Here is a 12481-nt window from a genome sequence, read left to right as displayed (position 1 = left end):
GGCCACGAAGAGTCAGACACGACTAAACAACAACAAATGATGGGAATCGAACCTGCCACCTGTTGGCTTACGGAAGGTTTACGTTATTAGATAGAACCGAAGTACCGTAGTCATAAGCCCACACTTTCTGAGCAACACAGCCCCAATGTGGCTTGCCTCATTAGCGTTTTTATTATTTTTTTCTGGTAAATGATTTTTATTAAATTTTACATCTTAACAAAATCACAAACAATATAAACACAAAATGAATTCTCAAGTACCCCCTCCCGACCTCCCTTCCTGGTTTTTTACACATTAATTTCTCCTGCTTATTACCTTAACGCGGTCCTAACATTTTACCCTCATTTTTCTATTTTCACTATTTCTTTTGCAAATTGTACGTTTTTGGTCAAATCCTGCAGTGCGTTTATTTCTTTACATTGTTTCTGTAGGTATGCCCTTAAAGGTTCCCAGTCTTTTAAAAAAAGTCTCTTTTGTCCTTATCTTTGAGTCTTCCAGTCAACTTCACCATTTCAGCGTACTCCATCAAGCGTTTTCATTAATCAAATCTGCATGCCACCCTATACCTGTAGATCTCACAACATGAAATTGCAATGTTGGATTTTGCAGGAAGGATAACTTTGGGGATTCAAGAACAGCTGGCACACACACTGCTATTATATGCTACCCCTTCAGATAGTCTGGACTACAGTTCCCATCATGCCTCAGAAGGGTACCCATATAGGGCAACTCTGGGGTTGGAAGCAGGGCCTACCTATGGGGGGGCGGGGTCAAGCGTATTTTTGTCCTCTCCCCACACCTTTGCTTCAAGACAGATGATTTACTGCCGTTTCAGACAATGGCTTAAGGCCAGGCAGCCAAGCCTAGATCACTGCAGCACACTTTTTGTGGGGCAGCCCTTGGACCCAATTTGGAGGCTGGTGGTGCTGTGGGTTAAACCACAGAGCCTAGGACTTGCTGATCAGAAGGTCGGAGGTTCGAATCCCAGCAATGACGGGGTGAGCTCCCGTTGCTCGGTCCTTGCTCCTGCCAACCTAGTTCAAAAGGACCTCAAAGTACAAGTAGATCAATAGGTACCGCAAAGGTCGATGGCGTATCTGTGCGCTGCTCTGGTTCGCCAGAAGCGGCTTAGTCCTGCTGGCCACATGATCCAGAAGCTGTACGCCAGCTCCCTCAGCCAGTAAAGCGAGATGAGCGCCACAACCTGAGTTGGCCATGACTGGACCTAATGGTCAGGGGTCTCTTCACCTTAAGCTGCTCCCAGGTGCATTAGCGAAACCCACCCAGCTGACCACCCCACTCTGCTAGCCCAACAAGAACAGGTTGAGGAAATGTCTTTTAAGGGGGGGGGGGTCAAGCGATAAATCCCAAACCAAGCACCACCACCACTTGTCATTTTCCAACTTCAAAACCCAAGCTGTGTCTAAAACTTGTCAATTTAGTTTTTCAAACCATTTTTTGTAAATTCAGCATTAGAAACTGTATCTTTTGAGTCCTCAATCCTTCACCTAGGTCGAGCCAGGATTACAATACTTCAGAATTTTTGGGAGTTCTACCCCCTTTTGTTGAATTTGGGTCATTTAAAGTTTATGATTTTTCTATTTCCTTCTGAGGAAACAAGTAATTCAATGAAACGAGATTTGCAGCCGGCATGCCGTCAAGGCTTTGTACAATTTCAGGTTTAATTCCCTTAAACTTTTTGATTCTTAGTTTATTTTCATAAGATAATATTTCTAGTCAATTACTTCTCGTTTCAGGGATTTTCACAGTATTTCATTTGTTTTTTTCTACTGATCTCTTTCTTAGCATTTCCTGTTCTTCGCACCTGCAATAAATGCCTTCGTTTTGCATCACACCTTTCTTTAAAGCAGGATCTCAAAGCCCCCTGCTGTCCGTTAAAAAAAGAGCTATCACAGCATGGAAGCTTGCCGCCACTTCCTCCTAAAAAAGCAAGCTTCTAGACCTCTGTCCAGCCACTGTGGCCAAATGTGTAGGGTGCTGGAAGAGCAGGGTTCGAATCTCTACCCGGCCACATGTCTCACAGAGTCTAAGACCTAGAAAGAAAAACTTGTTATATAAAAGCAACCCCCCCTCCGTTTGATAGCACTAATACTCTTGGAGGAAAACGGTCAGGTAAGGCACCCCCTCCCTCTCTTAAAAATTCACAAAAATCACCCAAGGCGCATAGAGTTTTCTCAAGATCACGTTTATTTTGGTCACTGTAACTTTCCTTTTGAATAAATAATAGCTATACAAAAAAAAAAGGTCTTAAGGTTGCACGTACAGATTTTTTTGCCGTATGAAAAGTTTTCAATTTTTTTTTAGATTTTATCTTAACAAAGTGTGTTTGGGGGGGAAAGGTCTCATTTCTGAGATACACAGAGGAGGGGGAAAACAAAACGTCTTGGCAATTTGCTTTGAATCAGTGATTTTTTTTTTCCTTTTTCTGAACCAATGATTTTTAAGTCAGGGAGAAAACAGAAACACCCACACCCTTTCGATTCTCCAAGGGGAGGGGGGGGTCGTCTATTCCTGCTATAGCACCACGATTTTGTTGAAAGGTTGAATTTTGAAGAGACTATGAAATAAGTCTTTTTTCCCTGGTGGGGAGTGGGGTGGGGCACAGCAGGGAGGAGATTATAGATGCCAGGAATCGTGGCTTCTAAGATCTGCTCCCTGAATTCCTAGTGAAGTCGACAAGTAAGAGGGGGGGGAGACCGAGACAGAGAAAAGGCGCCAGTAAACACTAAAAGAGGTCATTCTGCCCCCAGAGAGTGACATTTATTCAAAAGGCAAGAAAACTCAAAAAAATAGAAAAGGGCAGGTATTTTTGTAAGGGTGGGGGGTAAGAGAGGATTGTGCCTAATTGGGGGGGCGGGAAAGGGGGGTTCTCGCAGGCACAGTGAGCCCCTAACAAAGGCAGCTCAGATGAGGTCAGCCACGTTGAGAGGCATTTCCTCGATGGAGGTGTTGTAGAATGTCTCGATGTCGCGGAGCGTGCGCTTGTCTTCTTCCGTCACCATGTTGATCGCAACTCCTTTCCTTCCAAAACGGCCCCCTCGGCCGATCCTGGAGGGGTTCGAGAGAAAGAGGAAAGTGTTTACTGGGGGGAGCAGGTAAAAGACATAAGGCCTAGTGGATAAGGCCCAATGGCCCATCTTCCTGTTCTCAGAGTGCCAGCCAGGTGCCCATTAGACAAGGTAAAGGTAATAAATGTTATTAATATTAGTATTTTATTTGTAGCCCACCCATCTGGCTGGGCTTCTCCAGCCACTCTGGGCAGCTTCCAACAAAGACCAAAAATACACTAAAAGGATCCCTGGATAGTTAGGCCCAGTTAGGGGTTGAGGCGCTCATCTCGCTTTCAGGCCGAGGAAGCCGGCGTTCGTCCACAGACAACTTTCCGGATCATGTGGTCAGCATGAACAAACCGCTTCTGGCGCAGTGAGACACCGTGACAGAAAGCAGAGTGCATGGAACTGCCGCCATAGCAGTACCTATTTATCTACTTGTACTGGTGTGCTTTCAAACTGCTAGGTTGGCAGGAGCTGGACTGAGCATCGGGGGCTCAACCCATCATTGCTGGGATTCCAACGGCCGACCTTCTGATCGGCAAGCCCAAGAGGCTCTGGGTTTTAGACCACAGTGCCACCTGCTTGACGGCAAAGGCACCACAACACCATAATGGGGTGGTTGTTGTTTTGCATTATGCTATTAAAGAGTGGTTCCAGATATCTGGGGGCAGGTTTGGTATCATGGAATCCTAGAGTTGGAAGAGACCACAAGGGCCATCCAGTCCAAGCAGGAAACACCATCAGAGCACTCCTGAATTATGGTTGTCACGCCTCTGCTTAAAGACCTCCAAAGAAGGAGACTCCACCACACTCCTTGGCAGCAAATTCCACTGTAGGATTAATGCTTCTCGGGTTTGCAAATTGTGGCTGCCACCACAGTGGCCGTTTGCAGCATCTACCCGAGAGCTTTCCAAACCTTTCACGCTGGCGACACATTTTTTTTAGACGTGCATTATTTCACGACAGAGAAGCGTTTACTGGGGGGAGCAGGACGTAAGCAGGAGACCGACTGGGCTGGAATCGCAGAACATCTTAGCACAGAAGGGTTGGGAAGGAAACCCAAGGGGATCTCACCTGTGTATGTAGTTCTCACGGTTGGTTGGCAGGTCGTAGTTGATAACCAGGGACACCTGCTGGACATCAATGCCACGGGCCTGGGAATCGAAGTGGGGACAGTTTAGCGGTTTCGCCAGTTATCACCCTGTTGCGCTCACAGGTTGTCAATTGTGGGCGGCTGCTACGTGGCAAGGCACCCTGGTGGCGGGTGCCAGCCGTGGGGAAGAGCAGCCCCCGCGACTCGTGTGCCAAGGAGCTACAATCCGCCAGCAGCACTGCGCCGGCCGGGCAGAGAGGGAATCTCCTTGGGTGGGGAGCCAACCGGACAAACATGGCAGACCCACAAGCACGACGTGAGTGTTGAATGGCCTCTTTAAATTATTGTTCCACAAGATGTGTATGTCTTTAAGGGCCAGAGCAAATAATGCGACTCAGTTTTACAGCTGTGAAGCAGTATAGCAGGTGCTGTTAAGTTGTGTCAATTAAGCTGTGTCAGCAATTGGGTATAGTATATAAAGAGGAGCACCTAGCTCTCTCAGTACCCTGGTGGGTGGGTCATGCTTGTTGATATATTTAATGCAAAAGGAGTTTTTGTTATTAAAAGCTTGCTAAAGTTAGTGTTCCTTGTAATATGTGGTCTCCCCAGCAAGCTCTCTGCAGTGCAACTAATTTGTCGTTGGTCGTTATTGCCCACTGTGGAAGTGAGTTCCACAGTTCAACCTCTCCTGAATCATCCAACGTGCAGCAGATGTCCCTCTTCCACGCCCCACACTCACCAGTAAGTCTGTGGTGATCAGGACACGGCTGGAGCCAGAGCGGAACTCCCTCATGATGACATCACGCTCCTTCTGGTCCATGTCTCCATGCTGCAAAGAAGGAGAGAGTTGATTTTCACCCCCAGAACCTTAATCTAATTTTGTAAGTTTATGGAAAATTATAGAACCCAACAACCCTTTCCTATTTTCTTTCCCAAACGTGACTATTCCCATTTTCTTCTCGCGTCACATTAGAATCATCTCATTTGTGCCCTGATCTCACTTTTGGATAATCTTTTGTTTCTTACATGCTGTTGACGCTATTGTTTATCTGAATAGCATGTTATGTTTCAGATCGCTGAAATTGCTGCTTTTTCTCTAACTCGAAGGTTGAAAAATTTACCATTTCCTCCTATTTTGTTGTTGTTGAGAAAACTATATTGGCAATTTTAAAAGCCACACTTTAGTTAAATTCACAGCATGCCTTTCTTCATTCCTGGGACAGCATCAAAGTCTACAGGATGTCCTGTAAATGCCTTTGAAAAGCTGGTGATTGCTGGTTGAAGTTAAACAGTTTTGTTGCATTAAACTGAAATTTTAATTGGATTTAGAGTAACTGCAATTGCTACCGCTTTCAATTTCAGTGGGTTGCGAAAACCCCTATTCTGAACAATGCTTTTTATAGCATACAGAAGAGGGGCGGGCGGGCTTGAAAAACCACTATCTAGTTTCTTCCCTGCAATCCTATTAACACAGCTTGTGCTTAAAGGCTCCCGGGCCCTTTCCACAGAAGCAAATTTATACAGATTGAGAGACATCCCCATCAGACAACCCTGAACAGGACTCCCCCCTCCCCGCAAGGCTCGTTCACCCACCATGGCGGAAACTGTGAAGTCCCGGGCATGCATCTTTTCGGTGAGCCAGTCCACCTTCCTTCGGGTGTTGATGAAGATGACGGCTTGGGTGATGGTGAGGGTCTCGTAGAGATCGCACAGGGTGTCCAGCTTCCACTCCTTTGGCAAGAGAGGGAGGAGAGTTGTAACCGAAGTAGAAGGCCCACTCCAAAATGTAAATCAACACCTCCTCCCGGCCACCCCATAAGCCCTGCGTAACAGTCGCCACGTACCTCCCTCTCCACGTTTATATAGAACTGCCGAATACCCTCCAGCGTGAGCTCCTCCTTCTTGACCAGGATACGGATCGGGTCCCGCATGAATTTCTTGGTCACCTCCAGGACATCCATGGGCATGGTGGCAGACAGAAGCACCACCTGGGAAGGGGGCAGAGGGGCTGCGGGTCAATACATTGGTACCCTCAAGGCTATGTATGGCTGCCCTGGGTCTGGCTCAGGAGTCTCCAGCTGCTGCAGAATGTGGCAGTCGGGTTACTGGGGGAGGGAAATCACCTGGCAGGGTGTATGTGAGCCGGGTTCAAGGTCCTTGAACAAAGCTGTGAGCAATTTAGGTCCAGGGCACCGCAAGGTTTGCTTAACAGTGGTGGCCAATCCAGCTGTTTTTGGACTCCCATCATCATCAGCGGAGAAGTGAGAAGGGATTTTATTTTTGTGTAGGAAAAGCAGGATACAATAAATAAATATCTCAGCAGAGGGGGAGTTGAGGGAGAATAATTGTAAACAACATGATGAATGATAAAATTCAATAAATATCCATGTTCAAACAAATAAATAAACCCTAGCTAACAGGACCAGTGCTCAGGAATGATGGGAATTGTAGTCCCAAAACAGCTGGAGGGCCACTGGCCTAAACCTTCCATTGCAGAGAACTAAAGAGGCTGCTCTGACGACGATAAGCTTTGGGCACCATTGGTGAAGCCCTGTGGAACTCTCTGCCCCAGTGAGGTGAGAAATTGCCGTACCTGTGTGTTCCCACTCAGTTTCTGGAAGATGTCATAGATCTGGTCCTTGAAACCTCGGCTCAACATCTCGTCGGCCTCATCCAGCACAAACATCTTGATGAACTTGGGCGCTGCAGAGACAAAAAGGAGCCTTGGTGAGGACTTTGAAGTGAGGGGGTAGAGGCAGTGTGTCTCCTTAATGGGACGGTGGCTGGGTGAACCTGCTGTTCTCAGGAATGTTTTAAGATCTATGATCACTTCCGAAACCCGCACCTTTCTCTCCCAGCACAGCAGAACGCCAACCGGGAGGGAAATATGGGGGGTTGATGGGAGTCAGATGACACGCATGGGAGATCATCACAGAACAGCGAGACGGGGCGATATGGATCTGCTTATGAAAATGGCAACTCTGCCACCAAGAGCAAAGTCACACAAGCCAGAGATAAGGCTGGAAACAAAGTCCTGATGAGGAAACGCTTCGAGGAAGCTGGGTGTGTCTAGTCTAGAGAAGACTGAGGGCACCCATAATAATTTACTATTTCTACCCTGCCCAATAGCCTATTATTTCTAACCCACCCAATACCCCGCTTCAAATATCCGAAGGGATCTCCAACGGAAGATGGAGCCAGCTTGTTCTTTGCTGCTACGGAAGGTAGGTCCCGAATCCATGGATTCAAATTCTGGTCGAAGAATAGTGTCTAACCTTAAAACTGCTGCTAAGGTCACGGCAGCCTACTAGCGCCAAAGGGATTGAGAAGGCTTAATCTGTAATAACTACAATTAAGCGAAGTTATTACATAAAAATACAGGCAGACCAGATGTTGGGGGAAATGGGTGTTTCAAGCAATGTCCTGCAACAAGTCATCATTGAACCGTAGGCTGCTTTCAACCTGCCGTAAAGTTTCTTTTGTGTTTTCTCCCTTTTGAGTTTATTTACTAATAAGGCACCCCTGTTTAGGGAAGTTTATAATGTGTGACACTTCAACGTATTTTAAATCTTTGTTGGAAGCCGCCCAGAGTGGCTGGGAAAACCCAGCCAGATGGGTGGGGTACAAATAACAAATTATTATTATTATTATAAAGATTGTAAGATCATGAGTTGCCCATTGCGCTGCTACCTGGAGGGAAACTGAATGCAGACACTTACACAGGTATCGCCTGTTCAACATGTCAAAGACACGTCCGGGGGTCCCGACAATGATATGGGGGGCCTCCATCTGCAGTTTTTGCACCTCGGCGCGGACGTTAGTCCCGCCTATACAGGCATGGCAGGAGGCGCCCATGTAGTCTCCTAGGGCCATCACGACCTTCTGGATCTGTGGGGCGATGAGAGGAGCAGAATTGTTAGCGGGGCCTGGATTCTCTTACCTGGCGCTGGTCAAGGGCGATGGCGTCCCGGTGCCAACGCTTTTGTTTCCCCAGCATGAACCAGCAAACAGCCACGGGAGAGACACTGTGCTGGGATGAACAGGGATGGTTGCTGTCCCCCCGGCCAGAGAAAAAGAGGTCCCCACTTTTTGCAAGGTGCCTCTTTCGTCAACTGGCAGGGGGAGGGAAGATGGACGGAAGAGAGAACAGGGTCGGAGCGGAAGCGGCGATTCCTTTCTTCAGCGGAAAGCCTCTTCGGCGTCACTTTGTGAAGCGGGACCGGGCCAGGAGAGACGGAATAAAGCCCCCCAAAATGCTCTTGCGCACCAGGGAAGGAGACGCGGGACACAAGAGGCTGGGAGCCAATGCCAAAGGGAGGACAGGAGCCTGGGAGGCAGGCAGGGTCACTTAAGCGGACAGATGAAGCAGTGGCCTGTTAATCTGTGGAACTCCCTCCTTCAGGAGGCAGCAAAGGTCACCAACTCAGATGGCTTTAAGAGGGGTTGGAGAAACTCAATGCAAGAACAGGATTGTGGGACTAGATGGGCCATAGGTTTATGGCCTTGTCCTGATCCAGCAAGGGCTATAGGTTTACATCAGGATACAAACTGAATAGCAACTTTTTAAAATAAAAAGCCTCTAGCCCTGCGTTGTTGATTTACAATGAAACGTCTGCTCAGATTTTGGTGGGGGAGGGGGGGGAGAGAGAAGCATGGTCCTTGCGCCTTTCACAGCTGTGCGGCAGGCAGAAACTCCAACAGGTTAAAGCCTTTCCTAGTCCAGAAATGCAATTACGGATAAAGCTTCACCTGTGCACGTTCTGTCTGTCAGACAGTTTATAAAGGCGCCTCTTTGCCCATTAAACCAGAGGAATGAATGGAGACCTCTGGAGTATGTTTTTGGGGCCCTCAGTTCCACCTGCAAAAAGAGGACACGTGGTTTTTATACAAGACAAAGCTGGGCACATCTGACGGCAGCCCTGTTTAGGGAAGTTCTTAATGTTTGATGGTGTTCTTAATATTTTGTTGGGAGCCGCCCAGAGTGGCTGGGGAAACCCAGCCAGATGGGCAGGGTATAAATAATAAATTATTATTACTATGGGCTGGAAAGAGGGGGGAAAGGCTTACCTGCTGAGCCAACTCTCTTGTTGGGGCCAGGACCAGTGCTTGGGTAGCTTTCAGGTCTAGCTCAATTTGCTGTAAGATGGAGATCGCAAAAGTGGCGGTCTTCCCAGTGCCAGACTGGGCCTGAGCAATCACATCGTAACCTGCGCAGAAGGAAAGCAGGACGGCGTCACAAACACACACAAAGGACAACTAGCACATCTCGCCAACCTCAGAGGGAGCTGTGGCAGGGCAAGTGTTTCCCCAGCATGAACCAGCTGACAGCCACGGGGAGGAACGCTGTGCTGGGATGAATAGGGTAACGTTGATGTCCCCCTGCTAGATATAAGACAGTCACCACATTCAGAGGTGCCTCTTTGCCCAGTAGCAAGGGGGATGATGGAGACAAGAATCGGAGGCAAGCAGGACAGCTGCATTTGAAGTGTTGGGTGGGAATAACTTGGAAAGATCTCCCAAAATTCCTTCCTTTCTGCCTCGTATTGTTGATCAGAAAAAAATCAGCCCCGACCTCACCCTGGTGCATGCCAGATTTTTAGGACTGCAAATCCCCATAATTTCTAGCCAGAACAGCGACGTTGATAGAGGACTAGTGGAAATGAAATCTCAAAATATCTGGAGGGCAGACAAAAGCCACACAACTATGGAGGTCACTCCCTGAAGCATAAAGGGAACCTCTGAATGCTAGTTGTGTTAGGATTTTACGGTTTGGGGAATCTGGTTGGCCTGAGAACAGGATGCTGATCTGATGCAGCAAAGTCCCTTTTCTGGCAATACTAAACTTAACTGAAGCAGCAATCTAAGCAGAAGTCAGTTTGGTATCATTTGCTGCATATATTCTGCTATATGGGGCTTAAATGCTTGCTCGCCAGGGCAGCACTCTAAGCAGTAAACGTAGAAATCGTTGTGTTCTCTCCTTGGCTGCCTGCCGTTCCCTATACACCCCCTCCTTTTACACAGAGCCCCCCACCCCCCTTTGAAGAAGTGTGCAGCCTCACCCTTGATACAAGGGAGAATGGCTCGCTGCTGGATGGCGGAGGGCTTCTCAAAACCATAGGCGTAGATTCCTCGCAGGAGGGACTCCGACAAGTTCATGTCATCGAAACTGTCAACGATCTCGTTCCAATTGCTCTGTAGGGAGAAGCAGGGAAAGGTGAGCTCCCACAGCCAAACCTCTCAAAAGAAACACCCAGAAGGGTATTTTGGGCAATCTGTGTTGGTGGGATAGAGATCATGGTGTGTTTTCCCCATTATTTAGTTATCCAACCGACTCCGGACATGGGTAGTTTCTCACCTCAATGACACCATCGGGGTCCATCCCTTCGGGGCCATTGTCTCTAGGTCTGGAGGAAGAAAAACAACATTTTAGAAGCGCTCAAATGAGCAACCAGGAAAATATCAATGCGCTCCCCACCCATTGCATATTATTACGGCTCCAAAAGGCACTTTGTTTTGCAATAGCTTATGTAAGGAATGGCCTTATGTGACAAGTAGAGGCCAGGGTTTACCCCTTGGAAGGTCAGAATTTGATCACCACCACCAGGGCTTGCCCACTTGTTTGGCCAGAGGTGATCTTGTGGCTGTGAGTTCCACAGGGCCCCTTTTCAACTCCAGCTATTCCTCCCAGCCACCCCCATTATAGCTGGAGAGGAGGGAGGAGATGCCTGATCCAGCAGAGCTCTCGTTCTGTCCTCCCAATCTTGTGGCTGTGAGTTCCACAGGCCCCTTTGCCAACTCCAGCAGAGCTCTTGTTCTGTCCTCCCCGATCTTGTGGCTGTGAGTTCCACAGGCCTCTTTGTCAGCTCCAGCTATTCCTCCCCCCCCCCCAAGCTGGAGAGGAGGAAGGCGATGCCTGATCCAGCGGAGCTCTTGTTCTCTCCTGCCCTGATCTGGTGGCTGTGAGTTCCACAGGCCCCTTTGCCGACCCCAGCCATTCCTCCCAGCCACCCGCGTCCTAGCCGGAGAGGAGGGAGGCGATGCCGTAAGCTCAACGTGTCCCCTGGCGGCCCATACGCCGCTCCCCACGTGCTTCCCGCTCCCTCTTTCTTCCTGCTTTCCTTTTAAGGGCAAGAGGCGCCTCCCTCTCCGCGCCTCTGGCCACAGGCCCGTGACGTCACGGGCGCAGAGTTCCCGGATGCGAAGCGACAGGACAATAGGCAGGGCGGGAGGGGGGAGAAACGAAGGGAGAAATGGACGCGCCCGCGGCGGGGGGGAGAAAAAAAAAGGCAGCGCTGCTTCTGTCCCCCCCCCCCATTTCTCTAAAATGGGCTCGCCCGTGCCAATTCTGCGCGGTGCGGAAATGGAATTGCCCAATTGCCCCCCCGGGGGGGGAGCGGGGAAAGGATGGGCGAGTCCAAATGAGGAGGGGGGGAAGGAGCAGACCACTGAGGAAAAAGGAGAAATGGGAGGGGGGAGAGAAAAACTTGTGTAAGAGGGAAAGGCTCAAAATGGCTGAAAAAAGGGGAGGGGGGAGAGAGGAAAAAAGGGACAGGCCGCCTTTTTTCTCCTTCGCCCTCCACACGGGGGACAATCGGCACGGAAAGAATATCGCCTCCTCTTCAAAAAAAGCCTTAAAGAAGAGATTTCCCCCCCATTTCTCGACGAAAAATGGAACCGCCCGCGAGCATTCGAGAAAAAAAACTTGGGGGAGATAAAACCCCCCAAAGGGGAGAAAATAAAGAGACAACGCCATTACGGAAACCGACGCCCCGCGCTCCCTCCCGGCCGAAATGGCGGCGAAGGAAGTTCTCCACACGCCGGTATTGCGGAGCGAGGCCCGTTCCGGCTTTTTTTTTCTCTCCCCCCCCCCCGCGATGAAAATGGTCTCGGCCCAAAGCCGCAGAGACCTTACGGGGGGAGGACGGGTCCACTCCCGAAAATGGGGGCGCCGGCCCCGACCTGGCCGGCCACGTGGAATGAGCCGAGGTGGGGGACATAAAAGCGAGGGAACAAAATGGAGGAAGGCGAGGAGGAAGCAATTCGCGGTTCTTTCGCTGTGAGGAAAGCGCCTCTCTTTCGCTTATTCCCCCCCCCTTTGCCGCGTAATGGTTCGGTCCTCCGATAGAACCTTGAGGGAGGAGAAGAGGCCTGGACGGGCCCATTGGGCGGATATGGGGGGGGAGGCCCTGCCGCGCTTGCTCTCTCTCCCTCGCCCGCTCACTCACCGGCTCTCTTGACTCGCAGACATCCTGGGGAAAAGGTCCTAGCCCCGCCCGCTCCGCTCCCCCTTATAACATCCCGCCGAGGCCCCGCC

General features: G+C 49.5%; 1 protein-coding gene across 1 annotated transcript; it reads right to left on the bottom strand.

The window, feature by feature from the left end:
• Window positions 1-2187: 2187 nt before the first annotated feature.
• EIF4A1 (eukaryotic translation initiation factor 4A1) lies at window positions 2188-12481 on the bottom strand. Its single transcript, XM_083410546.1, has 11 exons — window positions 12393-12481; window positions 10523-10571; window positions 10227-10359; window positions 9235-9374; window positions 7887-8055; window positions 6761-6870; window positions 6012-6155; window positions 5761-5898; window positions 4907-4996; window positions 4149-4228; window positions 2188-3069 (listed from the first exon to the last, which is right to left on the bottom strand). The coding sequence occupies exons 1-11, from the start codon at window positions 12413-12415 to the stop codon at window positions 2925-2927; spliced, it is 1221 nt and encodes a 406-aa protein (XP_083266672.1). The 5' UTR covers window positions 12416-12481; the 3' UTR covers window positions 2188-2924.

The sequence above is a fragment of the Podarcis tiliguerta genome (assembly GCF_965153285.1).
Source record: "Podarcis tiliguerta genome assembly, chromosome: 13".
NCBI lineage: Eukaryota > Metazoa > Chordata > Lepidosauria > Squamata > Lacertidae > Podarcis > Podarcis tiliguerta.
The sequence above is the reverse complement of the archived record's forward strand: the minus strand, read 5'-3'. Positions and strand labels throughout refer to the sequence as shown.